The sequence below is a fragment of the Solea solea genome, chromosome 6 (assembly GCF_958295425.1).
Source record: "Solea solea chromosome 6, fSolSol10.1, whole genome shotgun sequence".
NCBI classification, from domain to species: Eukaryota; Metazoa; Chordata; class Actinopteri; order Pleuronectiformes; family Soleidae; genus Solea; species Solea solea.
In genome coordinates, this window is record NC_081139.1 from 21,260,469 (window position 1) to 21,284,185 (window position 23,717).

The 23,717-nt window shown below is 41.9% G+C and overlaps 2 protein-coding genes across 7 annotated transcripts in view; one reads left to right on the plus strand and one right to left on the minus strand.

The window, feature by feature from the left end:
* The window catches only part of scn8ab (sodium channel, voltage gated, type VIII, alpha subunit b), a 53,663-nt gene extending 46,270 nt beyond the window's left edge, over positions 1-7,393 (plus strand). For all 6 annotated transcript variants that reach the window (XM_058632352.1, XM_058632353.1, XM_058632351.1 and 3 more), the window contains 4 exons: positions 54-191; positions 355-459; positions 551-821; positions 1,669-7,393. In XM_058632352.1, coding sequence (XP_058488335.1) covers positions 54-191; positions 355-459; positions 551-821; positions 1,669-2,834 — 1,680 coding nt within the window. In that variant the 3' untranslated portion in view covers positions 2,835-7,393. The remainder of the gene's footprint in view (positions 1-53; positions 192-354; positions 460-550; positions 822-1,668) is intronic.
* Positions 7,394-10,086: 2,693 nt separating this feature from the next.
* Positions 10,087-23,221, minus strand: si:dkey-195m11.8 (fidgetin). The gene is made up of 3 exons (XM_058632453.1): positions 23,052-23,221; positions 22,052-22,304; positions 10,087-14,028 (listed from the first exon to the last, which is right to left on the minus strand). Exons 2-3 carry the CDS (start codon positions 22,074-22,076, stop codon positions 12,869-12,871), a joined length of 1,185 nt encoding a protein of 394 aa, XP_058488436.1. The 5' UTR covers positions 22,077-22,304; positions 23,052-23,221; the 3' UTR covers positions 10,087-12,868.
* Between the last annotated feature and the right edge of the window lie 496 nt (positions 23,222-23,717).

Genomic DNA, 23,717 nt, shown 5'->3' on the forward strand with positions numbered 1-23,717 from the left:
TCGTTCTTTTTCATTTCTGATCTTCTTTTTTTCCCCCTTTGAATCCGTCACAGGTGGAGGACCAGCCCATCTATGAGGACAACTTGTACATGTACATCTACTTTGTCATCTTCATCATTTTTGGCTCGTTCTTCACCCTAAACCTCTTCATTGGTGTCATCATTGACAACTTCAACCAGCAAAAGAAAAAGATAAGATTTATTTTTTATATGTACTTTTTATTGTTAGTGTTGTTATATTACAAGCTTAATGTCAAATTACTTTTCTCTCCACTTACAGTATAAATAAATAGAGTCAAATGAATGAAGGTCTAAATCTTTACAGATTGTAACCAAAAGCTTTTTGTCCCTATACTTTGGAGGTCAGGACATCTTCATGACAGAGGAGCAGAAGAAATACTACAATGCCATGAAGAAACTGGGGTCAAAGAAACCACAAAAACCAATACCGAGGCCTCAGGTGAATATTGTTTTATACACTTTAGCACTTGGCAGGTTTTTCTATGTTAGCTCTTAATACCCATTTCTTCATTCCCTTCCTTTCTCCTCAGAACCAAGTCCAGGGCATTGTGTTTGACTTTGTGACGCAGCAGGTGTTCGACATCTCCATCATGATACTCATCTGCCTCAACATGGTCACCATGATGGTGGAGACCGATGATCAGTCGGACGAGACGGAGGACGTGCTTTACTGGGTCAACTTCATCTTTATTGTGGTCTTCACTGGCGAGTTTTTACTGAAGCTCTTTGCACTGCGTCACTACTACTTCACCAACGGCTGGAACATCTTTGATGTGGTTGTGGTCATCCTTTCAATTGTGGGCAAGTATTCACAAAGGTTATTTATGCATTAAAACAAAACAGGTTGGAAATTACACTTAAAGGTCTGGTGTGAACCATTTACGACGGTTTGTTGGCAGAAATGTATACTTGGTATACTAACAATGTTTGTATAAGTGGTAATCATTTCTATAGATAATATTAGATATTAGGTGTATAAAAGATGCTCCGGTGGCCACCATTTTGCAGCGTCAAGGAACAAATCAGTGTGCGTTTGGTGTTTAGAAACTTTCTTTTAAACAATAAAGGCCAACATCTTTTCTATTATACGAAGGCCACCATAGTGCCCTAAGCTTCTTTACTTTTTTTTTTAGATCTTAGTGAAAGCTTAAAGACTTGGGATAATAATTTTTATTTTAGATGACCAGCTAAAAATAAACCAGAGTAGTGAAATCAACTATCAAAAGAGAGAAACAAACACCACGTGATGGTACATTGCACTTCCCATGTGCTGTATTCTGTTGTTTCAGTTTCCACAGAATACACAGAAATGTCTCTGTGCCGCACACAGGAAGCAATTCATTTTTTCATCAAGACAGAAGGAGGCTAAAGTAACATTGCACTAGTGAAGCGAGACGGCCGAGTACGAACGAAAACATGAAGAAGTGAATGGTACTGCTCAAAGAACCTGGTCATTTAGTAGTTTGGCAGGATAAACCTTTCTTTTCCCCGCCACGAAGACCAAACGGAGGCAAACTAATCACAAAAATAGTCCAAAGAGACACACTATAGCTTTAAATACAACAGTCAGTGGTCAGTGTTCCACTTCTATTTCCTGTATCTTAACCAAACATATGTTGCATGTGTTTTTGCTTCTTTTTAACTCCAGGAATGTTTCTGGCTGACATTATTGAGAAGTACTTTGTGTCACCGACACTCTTCAGGGTGATCCGTCTGGCTCGTATTGGCAGAATCCTGCGTCTCATCAAGGGCGCCAAAGGAATCAGAACTCTTCTGTTTGCCCTCATGATGTCCCTCCCCGCCTTGTTCAACATTGGCTTGTTACTTTTCTTAGTCATGTTCATTTTCTCCATTTTTGGCATGTCAAACTTTGGCTATGTGAAACATGGGGCAGGAATCGATGACTTGTACAACTTTGAGACGTTTGGCAACAGCATGATCATTCTGTTCATGATCACCACGTCAGCGGGCTGGGATGGCCTGCTGCTGCCCATTCTTAACTACCCTCCAGACTGTGACCCCACATATGAGAATCCTGGCACTCCTGCCACAGGAGACTGTGGCAACCCTTCGGTGGGCATCTTCTTCTTTGTTATGTACATCATCATTTCTTTCCTAATTGTGGTCAACATGTACATCGCCATCATCCTGGAAAACTTCAGTGTGGCCACAGAGGAGAGTGCTGACCCACTCAGTGAGGATGACTTTGAGACCTTTTATGAGATTTGGGAGAAGTTTGACCCCGACGCCTCCCAGTTTATCACCTATGCCAAGCTTTCGGACTTTGCTGATGCGCTTGAACACCCACTCCGAGTCCCCAAGCCTAACACCATTGAACTTATCGCCATGGACATGCCAATGGTGAGTGGTGACCGCATCCACTGCCTGGACATCCTATTCGCCTTCACTAAGCGCGTGCTGGGCGACAGTGGCGAGCTGGACATGTTGAGGCAACAAATGGAGGAGCGCTTTGTGGCGGCCAATCCCTCCAAAGTCTCTTACGAGCCGATCACCACCACTCTGAGACGCAAGCAGGAGGATGTGTCCGTTAGAATCATTCAAAGGGCCTACCGATCCTACCTGGCCAGACGCGGCTTTGTCTGTAAACGCAAGCCATCCAGTAACAAAGTGGAGAACGGCGGGAACAATCAGGAACAAGAAAAAAGGGAGAGCACTCCCTCCACTGCCTCCCTGCCCTCTTATGACAGTGTAACGAAACCTGACAAGGAGAAACAGGATGACAACAATGAGGGCAAGGGGGGGAGGAAAGAGAAAGGAAGAAACCAAAAAGACATCAGGGAATCTAAATGTTAGAATGTTGGATTAATAACCACAGTAATAACAATACAAATTATAATAATGTAACTTCAAGCAGAGGAAACTCACCCACACAGATGTACAGATTATTTCATTTCCAAGTCAGAAAAAAAATAATATTCAGTAATTTTGTTTACAGACTTCATTCTTATATTGATGCAGAGGGAAGCCACTTGGTCTGTCACAGCTTGAAGACTCTTGAAATTCTGTCAAACCAAACATAATCAGCATACTGTGCGACACTGTTGTATCTACCGATCTTAACAAAAGGGAATGAAAGCAGACATGGAAATGTCTGTTGCTCACTTACCACAGGTCTACAGATAAGACAAGTAACTCTATACCAGGATGTGGGGTGGAATGGAAAAACAAACAAAAAAAAACACTAAGAGAACTCTGCGCCTGGATGCAAATAATGGATTCCTTCATAAGACTGTGTTGTCAAGGAAAACCAAGGCTTGCTGCTAGATGCTAAAGGACTGTCCTCCTAAAGCAGCCAGTGAGTGGTTCTGTGTCATTTAATGTAAGTTGAATAGCAGATAAGGAAATGACACTCTCTCTCTCTCTATAAGAGCAAACAGAGGGATGACTGTGAGTGAAAGACACAAATGACAGAGAGCGTTGGGAGTACTTTTTTCTTTGTTTTATTAAAGCTAGAACTTTTTAATTTGAGCAACAAAAATGCAAACAAGATGAAAAAAAGAACAATATTCAACATTTTTGCCCATGTCACTTAACTCTTCTTCTCATTTTATCTTTGTTATACCCACATCAAAAATGCTTTTTTTACATGGGCTTTCACACCAATTGGTTAAGGGTCTGTTTATTATGGGGTCAACTCAGGCCAAGGGCTTACATTTACTCAGAAAGATTTCCAAACAAATACATAAATAATTGTGCTTGTTCAATGCATAGAAATGACTTGCATGATGGCATGTTTTGATCAGAAATCTTGCATGAATTATCATAGTCCACAAGACACTAATACTCAGACCACACCAGTGGCTCGACTGTGAGATCGAGACATTGTCGAAATTTGAAAGTTCAGAGTTACGAGTCATTTGTTTAACAAAGATAAGTGGGGGTTGATCATCTAAAATGGGTCCGAAATTTGATCTCATTACGCAACACACAATATAAAAATGACTATGTTTAAATTATTGCCTCTATCGACAGAAGAATGGAACAGGTTGGTTAAATTAGTGCCGACATGGCGGATCAGTGGGTGAAATCCAAACATTTATTTGCTGCTCTGGAGATGATTGAGTGTGTGAGATGTAGAAAATGGACGTTTGTGTGAATCGCGGGATTGAAATGTTTGTTAATTTGGACTCAAATGTTTTCAAGGGTGCAACACTTTGAAACGTAAAAGCTTCTATTTATAATTTGTATGCACCGATGTAATGTCCCATACCATCTGCCTTTAGTTTTGTCTGAGCAGGGCATTTTGGGGGAGGGGGGGACGGGGTCCTACTGAGGGGTCCTACTGAGAGGTACAAGTGGTTTTGGGGGATTTCAAAGGTATGGCAAACTCCTTTGAATTGCTGATGTTTCTCCATGTGTGAGAAGACTTCTGATTATGGTTCCGTTTACATCATTTGGTGCCATATATTTACATGTGTTATGATTATTATTACTGTCGTTGTTGTTTTGTTTTTTTTTGCTGATGTAAATTGAATGTTTTGTTGTGTGCCGCGTCTTATTTGACATGATTTTAAAAAGCCACACCTGAGATGATATGCTGAGGGGGAAAACGGTCCTGTGCTGGAACATATTGTCAAGTGTTAGAGCTGTGTCCTGTTTTAATGAGAAGCCGAAACCTATGAATGGGTGATGATAACATTGTGTGTGGAGAAGCCAAAGAGACCTGCCTTGTTATCCCTTGTTGCCCTTTGTCAATGGAGTGGGATTGGGTGGAGTATGCCCTGCCCATTTTGTTTTTTCGCTGTCATTATTAGACAGAGAGACCCTAGAAATGTATGCAATGCTTAAAAAATCCATCTGTTTTCTCAGGAGATAATATAGATGTACTATTGTGAGCTCTGCAACAAAATGCAAGTGAATGTGATGGGAGTATTTATGAAATCATGTTTTGCTCTTTTATGTTTTATGCCATGCTGATGGACAATGATCTCGGGCCGGCTGCCTCGTCTCTGTAGCCGCCTGGTCAGGGGCCAGTTTAGCGCTCCCTGCTTATGATGCCTAGATTTATAGGGCTAGTAGCATCTCAGTGAAGCGGCAACATTTTTGCTCACGTGTAAAGGCGGCATTTATATCGCAGGCAAATTACATTTGTGGTTAAGTCAACTATGGACTGCAGTCTGGTCTGAATTAATGTCAGTAAACGGCAAAAATAACAACGTTCACCCCCGATAACAGTCACAGATACAGGAAACACTGTGAGGAGATGTCATGAGAGTGAATTGGGATATGTTGGTTTGAGTAGCACACTGGATTCTTTGTGAAGCAGAAGTGGCATGCTCAGCAGATCGGCCCCCTCATTTTCACTACAACAACAATGTGTTCTCTGAGCCTCTCGTTTGCCATCGTTCTCCATCATGCTCTGCTGCATAACAAATACCAAATAACCAACAGAGCACTGGATGCTTTTTTTAATGGTACTGTGAGCCGAAGCACCACATCCAAGCTTTTGCACTTCCTGTTGTGCAGTGATGTCACTTCCTGTTTATGAATACCCCCCCCCCCCCCACACACCACACACACACACACACACACACACACATCCCTTCTCAAGTTCCACAGTCTAGTTGCTGCATGAGATCTCCAAAATCAGTGTGGGTGTTAACTTGAACCAAATAAAACTCTGAATGATAAGCATAAAAGCTACTGCCGTCCATTTTCTCCAAGACAACCATGGATATACAGATGTGTATGACAGAAAGAAGCCTAGAAAAATCAAAAAAAAAATCCTACATTTGGTAAAACTTCAAATAAAACAACTACACTCCGGGCTATGTTCTGTACGGCACAAACTGCAGAAGCTAAGAATGGACTTTTTAAGAAACTATAAATAATGTAATATATTATTTTAACGGCATGTGTAGTTTTTTGTAAATACAGGATTACTTAAAAAACTACGGCTATTAATCTAACACTAAATATTAATAACCATAAATAGAATGGCTTCCAGCTGACACCCCTTGTCACACTTGTTAGGCTGTGACACTTTTGTTAGATGGAGTAGATTTTTTTTTTTTTTTTATGTTTTCGTTCCGTTTGTTTTTGAGTCACTTTTCACAAAAAAGAGGGGAGTAAAGCTAAAAGAATCTATGTTAAAAGCAGAAATTGTATGTAAAACTGTATAAATGAACACGTACATATACAGAAGTGTATTACATATATATTATATATATATTCTTTCATATAAAATATATATATATAGTATATATACATTAGAACAATGTCTATAACTCGACTCTCCTGTCCACTCCTTGCATTGAGGTGAAAGCAGAAACACAGTTTTGATTGATCATGCTTTTTTTTTTTTTTCTTTGTGTGGTACGTTCAGAGAATAACCAAAACTCTGGCCCGCCCAGGATCTCTGCATATCGGGTACCAGCGTACAATGCATGGTGTTGTACTGGCTGCTTCTGAGTATTGTGGAGCCTGCTTTGGTGAGAGGATTGCACTACCAGCATACCCTTTTGTACACGTGTGAAGATGTCTTGCCCCTCGTTTCCTATATCGTACACACATACGTATTCAGACACACACACACACACACAGTCACAGTCACACGCACTCTCACACAGTCTTAGCATTTTGCAGGCCACACCTGGTGAACCAGTGTGCCCCAGTATGAGCTGCAGTTCACTTTGTATGACAAAATGTTTGCTCGTTTCAGCTCTAACCCTGCTCAATATTTCCACCTAACACACTGCTGCAGTTTGAAGTTGATCTTTCAGTTTGCTGTCTCTTTCAAATAAGGGTTAGTCGTCTTAACTGTCTGTGTGTTTGTTTATGGTGCAATATCTCTTAACGGCACGTGCCTTTTTAGCTTCCTATTTAGTCTGTCAATAAAATCAGCAACGAGGATCTCGAACCCACGGGAGTGAATCAAAACGGAGCACGATAGAAACAATGTATTGAGTTCAAAATTAACGTGTAAACTGAAAACTCACCACCTAGATTAGACTGTCTGGACTAACATCTTGTAGAGTCATGTAGTACAAGTGCTCTCTCTCTCTCTCTGTGTTCTGTTTACTGGCTCTCGGGCCCGTAAGAGAACAGCTTGCCTTCTGTTTTACACTTATGTTCATTTCCAAGTGTTGTTTTAACAGTCGGTATATGAGGCCATTTTTTTTTTTGTAGCATGACTGAGATACATTTCTTTTCTTTGCTGAAAATAGGCTAATGAAAACAAAAAAAAACAAAAAAAACAAAGTTATGACTGTCATTATCTCTTGCCACTAATACAGTCAGAGAGAGAACGTGTGTGCACAACCACATGGGACAATTAAATGAGAATCAGTGAAAGAATGTCTTCATTTGAGCACGAATCTATTTCCAAACAATAAAGCAGCCTTCCAGTTACACCTCTGGCTGGTGTCGTCATTATTATTACTATTATTATCATTATTATTATGGCATTGATTTGATTGTGTTATGGTGCAAATGGCATTGAGAGGGCTTTAAAAGTGTGTGTGTGTGTGTGTGCGCGTGCGTGAGTGCACTGAGACAGGGTGGGGGTGTGAGGGTGTGTGTAAGCAGAGACAGCACTGCAGTGCAGATAGATGGATGCAGTGGCCTGGGCTGAGTCAGCAGCATGCTCCCACTAGGCTCAGACTGTACAGTGCACTATAAAGCACCTTCTCTCCCAGAGCAGGCGAGGATGGGAGAGAATGAGCCTATGCAAGACGATGAAAAGCAAAATGAAGAACAATGAAAACAGGCATACACAGTGAAAAAAAGAAAGAGAGAACCAAAAAAAAAAAAAGCCGATGTTTTGCTTTGGATTTGTCCTCCACCTCCTACCAGCACTGCATGCGTTGAGAGTGCATCGCTATGTTTACAGCTGTACCTGACAGTAAAATAACCCATATTATGCTGTTCATATTACACTGCTTGGACATGTATGGAATATTCTAAGGCATTTAAAAAAAAGAAAGAAAAGCAGCTGTTGTAAAATGTTCATTTTGATTTATGAAAAATGTTCATTTCTGTACTGCAATCAAAATGTGTGGCTTTCCTCTGGAATATTCTCTGTGCTGCACATGCTCCGCCGTGTTATTCCCTCTCTTTATGTTTGTGTCCTCGCGTTCGTTTGAAAGCAGGGTTTAGTTGCAGAGGTTAAGGAGGACGTTGGTGTGATCTGACGGTCTGTTGGAGTCTGAGGTGGGACTGGGATTGTGCGGAAAGGGAAAGCGGGGGAAGGATGTGTGTGTGTGTGTAAGGTGTAAGGGATACAGAGGGAGATTGTATGTCTTCAAGAAATCAATGTAACATGTAATCTGCAATATTGCTGTGATCATGTATCGGGGTGAGGTCATGGTTTTCTTTCCTTTTTTCATTCACTGTTTTTTCCATTTTGGTTTCTTTAGACATGCAGAGAGACAGAGGGTGGAGAAATAATAATAATAATAATAATGATAATGATAATAAAAAGAAAAGAAAAGCCTCTATGCTTTCATCATTCAAGTGAGAGTCGAGGGAGAGTGGTCTCAGACTTTTCAATCCCATTCTACTTTACTTTGTACAAAGGTGCATGAGGTGCATGTCTGTCTTGGGTTTGTGACATTTCAAAATGGAGTCCACTGTTTTCACAGAACTGGAGGAGAATCATTGTAAATAAATCCTATTCCACCCATACATAGACTCAACCCCTGCTTTTGCTTTCTGCGCCTCATAGAACTGCAATAAAGAATTGCCTCGTTGTTTTGGTCTGTGGCATTGGTTTTGCTCAGCTCTGCCCCTGGAAGTGTCTGTAGATATCCAAGTTGATATCTCATGTGCTGTTTGTTACTTGAGTGTTCACAAGCCTCTCCATCACTAAATGCCTCTGTTGACTTCCCACAGATATCTAACGCCCTCCAGTGGACCTGAAGGGAATAACAAGACAACCATGTAGCTTCCTCAAATGTTTTGTTTTAAACATTTCTCTCCAGAAGGTCGTCGCTCCACAGTAAGATTGTCCCTGTGAACATACAGTTCTGCAGCCCCACACACTACAGCGTATAATATCACCACCAATGTTGTGAAGAAGTGAAGAAAATAAAAAAAATATATACAGTATATTATACTCACAAGCTGCCATGTTGTTCCTTTTCTCATCACTTTTGTTAAAAACTAAAATAATAATGACACTAAATCTGCAAAGATATTAAAATAGATATATATGAATATTATTTTTTTTATTTTTGGGGGGTCTGGTTTTAAACCAGATCCTGGTTTAAAACTAATTTAAACCAGGATCTAAATTCAACTTTAAATAATAAAATAAAATAGAGACTGAGTGAAATTCATCCAGGTTTTGCAACAGTTCCATCATTTATTCTCATGCATCTCTGCTGTGATGTTTGTTTTTATGAAGTTTATAACTGTCACTGTTGTTTGTTTGTTTTTAACAGTTTTTCACATGCACAGTGTTATTCTCACAGTGTGTCATTGTACTTCTTAAAATGACCCTCTAGGTGTCGCTGTTGAACGTCGTGTCTGACACTGCCACTTGTGAGCTGAGAAGAGCCTGTTATGAATATCCCAAGGGCAGAGGGGCAATGTGCAGCTTATGAGTACAGAGATATGAAAAGGTCATTATGAGATTTATCACAAAGTGACTGATCTCAGTGATTATAGGTCAGTAAACGGAGGTTCAAGGTTCGGCTTTTGCCAGGAATGTGTTGTGAGGCGTGTTTGAAATACAGTATACGTGCAGATAAGTGAAGTCTGCTGCGGTGTTTGGATGTTGCTGCAGGGTTTGAGTCACCAAGACTGACAAAACAAAAGTTTGAGACATCTGTCACACGCCAGCACATGCCCTCTGCCCTCCAGACAATAATGCTGTGATAGGAGGTGTCCAGAGGAAGAGGGTCAGGTCAGGATCTTCGTCAGTCCTTTTATTCTATGCTCTCTTATATAAATGTGTGTGTGTGTGTGTGTGTGTTGTATAAAGAGCTGAATTCCTTGGGTGGTCATTATTTTATTCCAATTTTTCCCCCCCTGAGAGTTAAGTGACATTATGTATTTGACATATTGTATATTTATGTAAAAATAAAGCCAACAGCAACACATGTTAGGGTTTCATCATAGTATATTTTAGCAAAAACTGAGGACAATCAAACCTCAAACATTTTTGATTTTCACAGACAAAAAGACAAAGTCAAGGTTTTTTTTTTTTTTTGGTATGATATCTTCATTTCCATGACACGACAGTCTTCTGTGAGGTAGACGAGAAGTCGATATACGTTGCTCCTTAAACTGGCTTGTGAGATGACATGAAATAAATATTTCAATGCACTTCTTCAGAATGAGGTAGAAATGGTCACAGACAATGAACACGATACGACGAGGAAGGTACACCTGAATCACAAAGGTAACACTGAATTTCAATTCTTGGACAAACTCAACTCTCCACATAATTCCATGAGCAGGAGGAACGACAAGAAACGGCAAACACAGGCGTCTGTCGCTGTGTGTGTGTGTGTGTGTCGCTCCATGTGGAACACATTCTTTATGTGGCATTGAAGAGCATTCAATTGTTGAAGCTAAGCGCTTAGATACTTTTCAAAAAATTGGGTTTAAGAATAAATTTTTTGATGAATTAACCATTAATCTGTTGTGTTTTTTATTATTATTATTATTATTCAGCATAATGTGAAGCAAAAACAGCTCCACCCTCTGAGGAAGTTTAATTTCATGACTGTGCTTCAAAAAAGGGCCATAAAGTAATTTTTCATCACACTGAATTTTTTTTAATTTTTTTTTTTTTTCTTTTTCTTTTTTTTTTAAACAAAATCCGAAGTTGCATATCAGTCTAAAGCCTATTAATAATTTTGCACTATAAATTTGTATGGCACAATTTATGAAACGGTGGAGCACCAAACCGACAACTTGAAAGAAAAGAAAAGCTTCAGAGTTGTGACTGTACATATTTTCTGAGAGTGCATCATTTGTTTATGTTCGCCATAGTTAGCTCCTCCCTTCTTCATGCGCTCAATTCGTTAAAGCTAAATTCAGGTTGATTGACTGGTGACATGTGGTCAAGTGAAAATACTGACACGGGAAAACAGAAACCAGACACTAGAGCACATTTCCACACTGTAGCGTGTCGAGGTTGTGTGATATGTCAAATTGTTAAACATTGTCCACCAGGAGTGCTGTGTTTTGACTTTTTGCCCACAAAACAATTCCCCCACTGCTAACTACACTAACACTTAACATGTCATTCATCTCGCCATCAAAACCTATAAGAGAATTACATCTATACATGAAGAAAATATGTTTCATATATCTAAAAACATAGTTGATGTACATTATGGCATGTATTGTCCAAAAAAAAAAGAAAAAAAGTCTGAATTACATTCAACATTTCAGGCCTTGATACAAAAAGTTTAATTTCCCCAGAGCTACAAAGCAACGTGTTTGCATGCATGTGTGTGTGTGTGTGTTTATTCTACTGTTAGTATCAAAGGCCTTGTAAGTTCATAATTTCCCTGAAGTTTTCAGAGTATCTTTTTCTCCACGACAAAGCCGTGGCTTCATTTTCATCTTTTCCTCCGTAAAGCTCCTTACAAACAGCCCACGGTAATAACATACATTCTTATTTCATCGTTCTGAGGTAACAATATTCTTCCTGAGTATTCAATAACACAACTTATAAATCATCCTTTTGAGAGGCAAAGGTAAAGAGAATGCATATTAAAAAAAAAAAAAAAAGGTAAATCCTAGAAGACAAGCAGGTAGATCTTCACGACGAATGTAACATCGAGGTTCTCACTCGCAAACGTTGAGCTTAAAGGACGACGTAAACCCGCGCGCCTCTCAGTGTGGTCTGTGCATACGAACAGGCTCACTCACCTCTAAACTGTTTGCTCTGAGTCAATCTCAGCGGAGAGCGGAATAAAGCATTTTTTACTTGTTTTGGTTTGAACGTTTTTTTTCATATCTTGTAATGTTGGAAATATAGTAGACAAAATATAGACTGGACCACGTATTATTATTTAGACTCTTATGAAAATATACCTGTTCAATTTTAGGATATAAATCTGCATGTAAACAACATCCTTTTCGACATGATCTGCATATACTCTGTATACTGTCTCTGTGTGAATGCTAAATACATTTGAAAATAAACTTAAAACATTCGGTTTCTCCACCTCCCTCTTTCTCTATGACAACACTATTTGAATGGCGGCTTCACATATGCTTCGTTTTTGTATTAAAGTGGATGAAAGAGAGAGTGGGAGCGGGAGGCGGCAGAGCACGCGTCAGGTAAAGAATGAAAGAATGAAAGAATGAAAGAATGAAAGGAGGCTCAAGGCCAAGTGACACAGGCCTTGGAGTGAGCTGTGTAAAGCAGCAGTGATTGTGCTAATAGAAGTAGCCTCGCAATTCCAGTTATTGCTCTCCGTAGTTTTTTGGTCAGTAATGATTTCTGTGGTGCGGTCGAACACATATTGCAGTCAAAGGCCCTTTTACACACACAATTACACTGATTTCTACATCTGCAACACTGCAGTGCCCTCACCACAGTAGCAGAAAGGAAATAAATAGGATCCTGAGAGAAACAGACACTCACACATATAGACCGTCTTCATGTATCTGTCTATGCAGAGAATGCCTCAACCTCACCACCTAAGACTTAGCTCAACCTTACAGGGCAAACAGCCCGTGTGAATCTTTGGAAAAAAACACAAACAATGAAAATGTTAAAGACGCACAGTAAAATCTACTCTTGTGCCAGCTTGTCTAGTGAAATTAAACCTTTCTTTGACAAATCCGATGCTATTCCCCCAAATCTCTCTGGATTAAGAAACCTGGAGCGAGGGCATCCTCTCCAATGGCAACGGCGGCTGTCAGTGGCCTCCAGCAGGGTCCTCAGATCGAGTGTGTGCTGCAGGGATCTTCAGCGACATTCTCTGCTGCTGGGGAAAGTTGTGCTCTGCCGACACACTCTCTCCTGCTAGACCGGATGGTGGGCTGTACTCCCCTGCACCACCATATGGGGGCGACATCAGGGGCTTTCCAGGTTTGAACGCCTGTGAATCTGAGGCAGAACCGCTCATGTCGTAGCCGTTGCCGTGCCCGTTGCCGTGGCCTTTGCTGTGACCGTTTCCATGGCCGTTGCCATACTTTCTGTAGCGGGAACCCTCCACCTCTGCTCCCTCCTGTCCCTCCTCTGCCATCTCAAAGGCCTTGCGTTTCAGTGGTCCTCCTGCCTCAGCGCTCCCACCCAGCGCGTGAGCTGCGTAGCTATAACTGCCCCCCACCATGGTGGGCCTGGGCGCCAGAGGACTTGGGGCATTAATCCCAGAGGGCAGGTAGGAGGCACTGGGGTGGCTGTATCCAGAGGACAGGCTGCTTTGGGGGTAGCAACCAGGTGGGTAGTTGTAGACGGGAGTGCTGGCGCTGTAGCTGGGTACTAGGGTGGGTGCTGCCTGCAAAGAGTGTAGATTGGCAGGGGGAAGTGCTGCGCTAGGTTGAGGGCAGTATCCTGAGGACAGGTAGGTGCTGTTGTAGGAAGGAGGGTATTCCTGAGATGACGGGGCGCTGCAGGAGCCAGCACCGCTGTAACTTGACTCAGAGGCCAAATTACTGCTCACTACTGTTACACTTCCTGTGGCTGGGATTCCCACAGACGCGGCACCCACTTTAGTGCCAGTTATTGCCTCAAGTCCAGGGTAACACTCTATGCCCTGACCCAGAGCCCAGGGCTCAGATTCAGTTTTCAGGAAAGTCTCTGAGTAGGCCGCTGGAGTGGGGCGTTCATAGGACAGCTCCAGTCCAGAATACTTTTCAGCATAGCGTTTAAGCAGAGAAGAAGCAGTGAGGGCTGATATGTCATCACTGGCCCATGGGTAACCTGCAGGGGCATAGCCACGGCGAGCAGCTGTAGTGTAGGGGTCGTGTTTGTGGGCAGAAGGGGGCGAAGTGGTGGAGGTGACATCTAGGTGCTGCTCAGGCCACTGAGATAAGGGGGCAGCGTGCTCCGGAGACCAGTGCATCTTCAACAGACCTACACAGAACAAGACCAAAGTGGACATTAATGGCATGTTTAAGTTACATATTTAAAACATTTTGACTAAACCAGTTTGAGGTTGTTTTCCCCCGATTTAAATATTTTACCCATCTTTCTCCCAAAACTCACCACCAAGCTAAACCATTGGCTTCATGAATATTTGCTCTCATAATCACGTCGGCAAGTGAACTCTTTCCCGGAATCATGTCAGTGCTTAGCCAATGGTTTTGTACACAGTCTCATCCAAGTAGGGGACAACTGTTCAAATCTTTATATGAGGCCGGCAACATAGCCCCCAGCCTGGTCTCCACGGCGATAAGCCCCTATCAGCCAGTGCACTGCACTCTGCCTTTGCCTCTCTCACATTGGGGCCATTGTTGTCTCTTTGTGAGACTCTTAGTCCACAAAGCCACCCCCACCAAGCGTGTGATCTAATTCGGCCAAAACCTCAGGGGTCTGCTGGACAAGGAGGTGGAAGGAGGCGGGGTCAGGGTGTAGAAGGAGATTGGAGTTTCTTCTTCAAAATATCACACACAAGACACTGGAGCAACATATCTGGGAACATTGTCACAAATGTGCAGATCGTGCAGTCAGGAGAAGTCTGATTTCCACGTGTCGTGTGTGATCATACACGCACAATTACACCAACACACTAATCCACTGGTTTAGTGGTTGTGGGCTTGTCTTTTTGAACCGGCATTAGGCTGACATTCCAGACATTGCAGAGTATTATTAAACTGTCTTGACCCCAGGCCTGGACCAGAGGAAGAAGCCAAGGCCTTGATTACTCTCTTGAGTTAAGTTGTGTAAGAAAATATCAATACCCCTTAAGTATTCCAATATTCTATGGTGTGATACAGTATCACACCCCTGTATTTGGATATGGACGATTTTGCAAGATTCTTACCCATACACAAGTCTGATTACGGTGAAGTGTATGGCACGCTGTTGACACACTAGTGCCGTCTAGATTTACAGTATATTACGGTAAATTATCCTTCTGTTACCAAAGAAACAAACACAAAGTTTGACCTCTGTTGTGTTAAGTTAAAATAATTGGTGATTGATTGTCTAGTTGTGATTGTTTTATTGATTCAAAATGTAATTATTTTCACTATCGCAGTAATCTGCCATGAACAGTTTGATGGAGGATGATGTTACTCTCTCTGCTCTATTCAAAACCACTACTGGTTTTATTTTACAATTTGTCTCGGAAAAGCGGGAACTGATAGGAAGGTGTTGGGATTTACACGCTCACGCGTCTCGTCGGAAACAGTCTATATGTGGATTATTTCAGGTTGTGTCACATGTCCTCTGGGACCACCAGATGGACCTCTAAACGGTCCACATGTTGATCCCTAAATGAAATGATCCTTCAGCCCAATAATCCTGTTCATCCAATCCAGGGATCCCAGTGCTCTCGACCGGTACAGGCCCCTCCCTGGACCAGAGAAATCCCTATGCTCCAGGGAGTTCATCATAGTACATGAGAAAAACAACAACATTAAAAGCAATGAGTAAGGACAAAGTTACCCTATATAAGTTTACATTTTACCTGTTGGGTGTTTATTACTGACCTTTACAGCTAATCTACAGATATTGTATTATAAAATGACAAGTGTAGACATCTTGTCAATATAAGAGTCATAAAAACTGTAAAAGTACTACTGGATGTTTGAGGAAACTACTGGATGTTTGAGGAAACCTGTGCTCAGGAGTCCAATGTTCATTCACCTGCACAACTCTAAGCTTTAAGGATAAAAATCACCAGTAAATTAGCACAGAAGATAAATAGTTCCTTTATTTGGTCTTTTTTCCTGAGCTGTATGTATTCTGGCTACACACATATTTCATTGATTGTGTTTTGAATAGATTGTTTTAAGTTAAATTTGTATGTACAAATATTGTGTTTGTATTTGAATGAAGTTCAAGTGGCCTGCAGTGTGCGTCGATGAAGTGGTAGACGAAAATCACTGAAAACAGCCGCGGCCACAGAGGAAAGACGCGTAAATCATGCTTTAAACCTCCATAACTTGATTATTAAACAACATTTTCTCTGCCAATCTCAATGAACTCATTCTGCAGTTGTACAACACTTCTGGCTCCGTGCTATATTTCATTCATTTAATTCAATTTAACAAACAAACACACTTTTTCTCCTCCACCCTGCCAAACAAGACTTGCCTGTTGCCGTCTGTCTGGTCGCAATAACTAAACTGAGAGATTTAAAGGGCTATGTGAGCAGAGTTCAAAGTTCAATCACTATCTGCAGAATCTAAGAAGGGTAAAAAGCTAGTATTTCCACACATACTGAAATCCAGAGCTCGTCCATGCGTACGACCACAGAGACACATTCAGCACCGTCAGACTGATACTCACTTGGCATGCTGATCGCAGACATGAGTCAGTCATTTGCCGCTTTACCTTTAATATACTCCTCACACCCGGTCTTCACCAGATGGTCTATAATCTATCTACAACATATTGAATGATATGAAATGAATCCTAGTTGAAAATTCAGCGGAGGAATGCGAAAACTGCACAGGATCACAGCGAGATCAGACGATGAAAGAGTGAAATAAAGAGTCCGGATGAGTCCTGCACCAGACTGACAAAACCAGACTAATGAAGGATTAGAGCGCACAAGGCTTATGGGGAGTGTCAGTGCTTGGCAACAATCTGACAAGAATTAAAGAATCATCACTGGCGAATCTTACTCCTTATCCTTTCAGTAAGCCTGTAATGTAGTAGATGAACGCTTTAGTCCAAGTCAATGTAAAAAAATAAGTTACTTAAAAACTACTCTACAATAACAAATTTCAAACATTTCTTGAATATAATCAAAAATGACTAATCTATGGTTAAAATAGGATTTATTCCTATTGCCAGTTACAAGAGTCCGAATTAGGAATTAGGAAAAAATGCATTTAAATACGTGGAAACTGAAAAATATGGTCTCATGGGACACTTATTTTATGTCACACTATGTATATTTTAAGTAGCTTATATGTATGTTTTATTTTATTTTATTTATTCTGTTTGTGTATGCTTGAGTGGTTGTAATCGTGCCTTTAACTACACTGTCATGGCCAGGACACTCTTTTTAAAGTCAGTTACCTTTTTATTCCTGCTTAAATAAAGGTTATAACAATAATAATAATTATAATAATAATGATAATAAGGAGAATAATGTTTAAAGACATCAGTATTGAGCATTTAACCTTCCTCCTTTTTGAATGAGGAAAAAATATCTCAAACCCTACTCATTATATGATAAATAATAAAATATTAGTATCATATCACATCATATATTCCCTCTATGAATTGTCAAGTGTCAAGACTTTCACACGGGCCACTTCATTTATTGAATAACATTTAAAACACTGTGTTATTTTGCAGAAAAGGTCCATTTGTGTAATTGCTGGGATTGATTAAAAAACCTCTTAGTGTTCCTGAGTGCTGCAGCACTAGACATCTGTGGTGTAGTGAAGATATTAGGGAGCAGGGTTTGAGTATTAGGAGGGATGAGTGAGGGAGCCCCTAACACTAATCTTGCATCTCATGCTTGGGGCTTGGAAACACCCGTCCATTCTTGGCCATGCTTGGCTTACCGAGAGACAAAGATGAGCACTAAGCCGGCTTGCTACTATGACAGTTTTCCTTAATCATTGTGATTATCATACTGTCGACCAGCAGACCCGCAGTGTTTCCTCTGGATCTGTCCTTCATCTTTCGGCAACTGGGCACAGATGAATGCAAAGTTACAACCATGGAAACAGGAAAATGAAAGGAGGTCAGACCACTCATCTCCACAGTACACCTGTAAACATATTATGTAACAAATATTACTATTATAATAATGTCCCTCCAATTATGTCCATTTTAAATGATTTGTAACCCAGTGTTTACTGTGTTCAGGGCTATGAAAATGCTCACGTCACATTTTTGCATTTTGACATGAACGCCACTGTAAGAAGGTGCAACACACATTTATAATATCCCTTCATACAGAGAACATTGAATGCATTCAGCACAAGCAGGAAAGCACTCAGCCTGTGAAACCTCTATACCACCACTGCCAGTTTCCAATGAGTGTATCTTATTCTGTATTAGGAATCATTTGTTTCCACTAAAAAAAAAAAGGAGGCATTTGTTTCCTGTAATCCAGCTTCGGTCACATTTATCTCACTCCTACCTCCAGAGGTTTCATATGTTGTTAATATCTTTGTTAATGTCAGAAGGTTGACTCCTGAGGACACGTTGACTTGCAGATTAGGTGCAGGTGAACCAACTCAACCTCCTCAGCCAGACTTGTCAATCTATCCTTTAATACAGCTGATTTCAGAAAATCAGCTGTATATGTTTTATTGTGCATGGCCACAGCAGTCACATATGTGGGGAGGTCCACATAAGCCAATGTTCTCTCTTTGTAAACATAAAGAAACATAATCACCTCCTGTGATCTGACCAGAGCGGGGGGTGAGGTAAAATGACTGTGCTGTGATAAACACATCCTCCCCCCCTTTCTTCTCCTGTCCATATCATGATGGAAACTGCAATGCTACATGGCAACTGTGGGGTCACTAAACAGCCAAATAAGCACTATATAAAAACCCTATCTTTGTGAGGACATTTTGGCTGTTCCTCACAACCTTAAACCTTAAAGGGCTTTTGTGAGGGTTAGAACTGGGTTTAGGTTAGAGTTAGATTAAGGGCTGCGGTTAGGTATTTAGTTGTGATGGTTATGGTTAGAGTAAGGGGCAGGGTGTTAAAATGTGTATCTTTAAGTGTCCTCACTAAGATTGCTGTACAAGAATGTGTGTGTAGGGTCCTTGTAAACAGCAACCGGATCGATCTAATAAAGAGATGGACTTAATGTGAGTGACCCTCCGAGCTCTCTGTCAGGCCGTCAACAGCCTCCACTAAAACCAGTTTCAGTGCCATACAGAGCCGCTTCCTTCATGAGAAATATCTTTTTTTTTTTCTATGTTCAGAAAATCTAGATAACCATATAGTTGTTGTTTTTCCTTACAAGACAGCACATTCACGCAAACATATGGCTGTTTTCTGTGCATCGGTGGAGGTCAGTTGGACTCGTGGTCCAATGCATGGTCAGTATGAGTAATTAGAGGTTAATTAGATGAAAGTACGTGTGGGGGAAGGGGCTGCCTGGAATGGGATTTGGGGGTTGTGAAGCATCAGAGGTGGCTGGCTGGCAAAAATCACCCTCGTGAAAGGTCCTCTGTTAGTGCTTTTACTCCACTCACAATAAACAAAGGCTTACATTTCCTGAGGACGAACAGACACGCTCCAAGATGCACTCCTTTGGTGCAGCGGTTAGTTTCGGCCGGCCAACAGGCAGAGGGACTCCTGGTCATCTATCGGATGAGTCAGGTTGCTGGAATGCCAGGAATCTAACCTGAGATCTATTTACAAAAGCACATATCCTCTCCTTACGCTCAACACACACTGTCCACTCTCGGGCTGAAGGAAGCGAGGGAGAAAGTAGAGAGAGAATAAATGACCCTATCAGCTGTTTGCACATTACTAGCTCATTTGTATTAGTTAAGAGTTATTTCACACCACTGCTTGGCAGATCAATACACAACACATCAGAGAGGAAATGTTACGTGAGCCTGTCAGGACGCCTTCTCACTGGACAATGGACACGCATGTCATCCAGCAATATGTGCCCTTACAGGGTAAATGAGGGTTGGATTGTTATGTAAGCAGTGTCCACAGTCTAAAATGTTTAGCATGAAGCCCGAGTGAAGGAGCCCCCACCCTCACCTTTGCCTTTCCCCTTCCCCCTTTACCCCAGGCCTGCACAGTCCACCGGCCACAGTCAGCTCTCAGCCAATCAGCTACTGTACTATATCCAAATACGCTTACACACATCCCTAACCTGCAACTCCTGAGAGATGGATTCCTGTAATCCACCTGAGTGATGTGAGTCTCGCCGTGGACGTTTCACTCACACACACACACACACATGCAGTCGTGTTGACTCATCTCCAAACACGACAGAGGTAATAAGTTCACTCTTAATCATAATTGTATTACACTTTCACTCGTGTTTTTGTCCTTCCTCTTTAGACTCCTGTCCCCCCTCTCTGTGTCTTTCTCTCTCTCTGTGCTTTAGTAAAGACAGGACTGTGTGTTCAACCCTGTGTGGTCAGTTTCCCCTTCCCCCACTCCTTTAGCTCACACACATGTGGCAGAGGCTGAACTGGCCCCTCTTTGCTTATTGTGTCCACTCATATATCAGGCTGCAGCTGACCAGTGCCTCCACATGTCCTCTCCATCTGCCCTTCACTTTGCTCTTTCTCTGTCATTTCACCAGCAGCCGTTCACATCTACAATATAACACCTAATGAGGATCTGAGGTGTGCTACAATTTGCTTAACAAGCTCTTCTGATGAGTATGGAGGCCTAATGAGTGTGTGTGTATAAAAGGCACAGGGCAACGTTTATGTGTCCCTCAATGCGGGACTAATGAGGGGCTGTTGACACCAGGTTACTAAGAATGTGCCTTTTACTCATAGAGTGGCATCAGTGGTGACTGAGAAATGGTGACAACTGCTCATCCCTCTATTCATGAGACACACTATCATCATTAAGGACAGAGCCCATGATGAGGCGAGGGTGACTGTGATTGCCTGTTTACTTGTTTGTGTCTGTAACACACAAAGGATGAGGACTGAGTGGGAGTCAAAGTTTCTGTGGGAAGAAATCTGACAAGACACAGAGTCTTTTTTTTGAAGAAAGGAATGTGACACACGCACGTTACTAAAACTCCCGTCGACTGAGAAAACTCCCTTGTTCTCACGTTGGCTGTTCGCTGTGTCCGTGCCTTTTGCGTTGTGTTGCTATTTGGAATGCAAAATACACAGTGCCGTAAATCCCTGTTGCATTATTCCAATCAGGTTAGCGTTGTAATCCTGTTAAAGCTTGGCCTAATCAATAGCACAGGCAATCAATATAAGCATATTCATCAGCCTGGATAGCATCCTCCCATGATTAGCATATATCCAAACTGACACCACTCTCGCTGATTTGTACGATTCGTATGATTTTATCCATCTACATAGTGCAGCTGCAGAAATATCGGGCAGTTTTTAAAGGGAAACAGTTTCATCGCACATAAAGGCTATATCAAAATATCCACCAAACCCAAATTTGTTGTATAGATAAATATCGTATGTTCATGTTCCTGTTTAAACAAACTGTTATTATCACAAATTCACATTAAGGACATGGAAAAACAGACAGTTGCTACAGTTCCATGCACAGTTACGCCGCTCAATGGACTATTGTCCTTGTCCCAGTCAACAAGCACTAACAGGGATCGGTTTATTGAACGAAGTGCGTCCACCTTCGCTCCACATGGCGGCGACACGGACCTTTCTGCTTGTTAGTACTGGGGTAGTTTGGGGTTTTACCTTGGAGCTAGCTGTTAGCATGTCGAGCCACATTCAGTCTTCCTTCCATCCATGAACTCCATCCAAACTTTAATAAGCTTGGAACCCAATATCAGTCTCGTCATTGTCCAACAAATGTTTTTTTGTCACTGTTGTCTTCTTCAATTATTTCTGTGGCATTTGTGCATATATGTATATATATGTATATATATATATATATATATATATACATATATATGTTAGTTTGAGATATTCGATGTAGTACAATATCTATTGGACAAACGTATTTACATTTATTTTTTGTACTGACTGAACACTTTCTTTAAATTTGCTCAAGGCAAAGCCTGAGGACTCAGCTGTTAAGTCCATTAGGCTTCTCAACATGACTTCTTGGAGACATCCCCCCCCCCCTTCCCTCAGCCCCTTGCCTTCCTCTACGCAACCACAGGAGATGAATCCTGGACAAAAGAGGGGGTCAAAAGATAAGGTGTGCAGGAAGACAAGACTATAGGCGAGGTGCGTCAGTGTTTTGCACACATGTCAAAGAACCCGTGACCACTCAGTGTATACACATGAAAATAAGCTTGGCGTGGACTTACTGTATGGGGTGACAGGACTGAGCATTCTGCAGCCCTGGCCCTCAGGTGAAGAGGAGAGGGACCAGGTCCACTTGGTGCTAGTGAGAGCCCAGCTGCATGCTGTGGCTCCCCCTTGGGCTGCTGCTTCTCCTCCTGCTGCTGCTGCTGGTCGTGGTGGTGGTGAATGTCAGGCTTCTGGCTCGGCTAGTGACTGTCCTCCTGCACCCCTCCATGGTTCATCTCACACTTCAACACTGCTCCGACACACTGCCACCTGAAGAACGCACACATGTCAGTGTCAGAGGCAACGGACCGGATGTTTATTGATGTCGAAGACCGATTAAGGACATTTGAGAAAATGATACGTATTGTATGCAACCACTTTGAAGATGAGCTCACTTTTTCTCATACTTCAATTTAAGTTAATTGTGATGGAAACATAAAGGACATGCATGCAAGAGCAACCTGATGTTGCCTCTCATGCATGCTCAGTGATACTTTTCTCACTCTTTCCTCCGGTACATTCAGTGCATGTGTGAGAGGGCTTTTACCCTCTGGCCACAAAACTGCATGGCCGGCAGAGACAAGTCTCTAATTCTTTGAATCCACCTATGTTTCAACACAAACACTGCCAAACCACATCGGCAGGGAGAACTTTGCACTGTGTGCAGAGCAACACGACTCTGCTGTCTTACACAGTGCATGAGGAAAACTGGAGAAAAACAGTGTTTGTGAGTTGAGACATAGAGGAGAAACTACCTAGAATGACGTGCATATTGTACATATATATATATATATATATATATATACATATATATATTTATATACGAAGAAAATAAACTTTGGCATGTGCACATGTGGTGAGCACAAGGAAAATAAATGGAAGAGGTCACCGGACAAGACGAGAGAGAATGGACAAGGACAGGAATGTGCAAGAAGCAGCAGAATCATTGTCATTTCTGTTGAAAGGAGATGAAAACAATATTTTTTTTCCCCAACAAGAGAGCAAATGACTACTGACCTGATCATGCCTGGATCTACTCGATGAGTGGCTCAATTTAGAGAGTAATCCACTATTCCACAAAGCTTAACAGAGGGAGGGAGCCAACAGAGGTTTGTGTGTGAGAGTGCGTGAGGCTCATACTCTGTTCTGGGATCCTATCCTTTGCTCCTACACTCCCTCACTCACCCTCCAGCTCCCTCCTCCCTTGCCTGGTGACAACAGAGCAGCACATACATCCCCTCCCCCAACCACGCCACCCCTCCCCCTCCTTCTCCCTCTCTTTTGTTCAAACTATTTCAGCAGGAAGGAGAGAGAGGGAAAAAGTGACCTATCATGCAGTGTCAGAGGAGAGCCTGTATAGCAGTGCTCTGTGTGTGTGATTTCAGAATGTGTGCTCTTGCATGCACCCGCGTATGATCTCATGTGTAATGCGTGTTTGATTTGGAAACTTCTGCTCTCATGGGTGAGCACATGGGGGCATGCACGTGCGCACGCTCCCGTGGAACGAAATGGTGCATTTTCTCCCTCACTGATCACATGAGAAGTTCAGTTCTTGTCAATGACTTCTATTGATCTGGTACATTGATCTTAGTAATTTTGGGAGGGTGGGGTTCAAGCAACCAATTCCTGTGGTGACCCATCCCCCTACACACACACACACATAAACAGCAGCCTGCACACATG

Coding starts and splice junctions, on each gene's coding strand:
- si:dkey-195m11.8 (XM_058632453.1), bottom strand. CDS start 22,076: ATGCTCAGTCCTGTCACCCCATACA. Junction 14,029..22,051: donor CAGTCCTGTCACCCCATACA/GTAAGTCCACGC, acceptor TGTTCTGTGTAG/GTCTGTTGAAGATGCACTGG.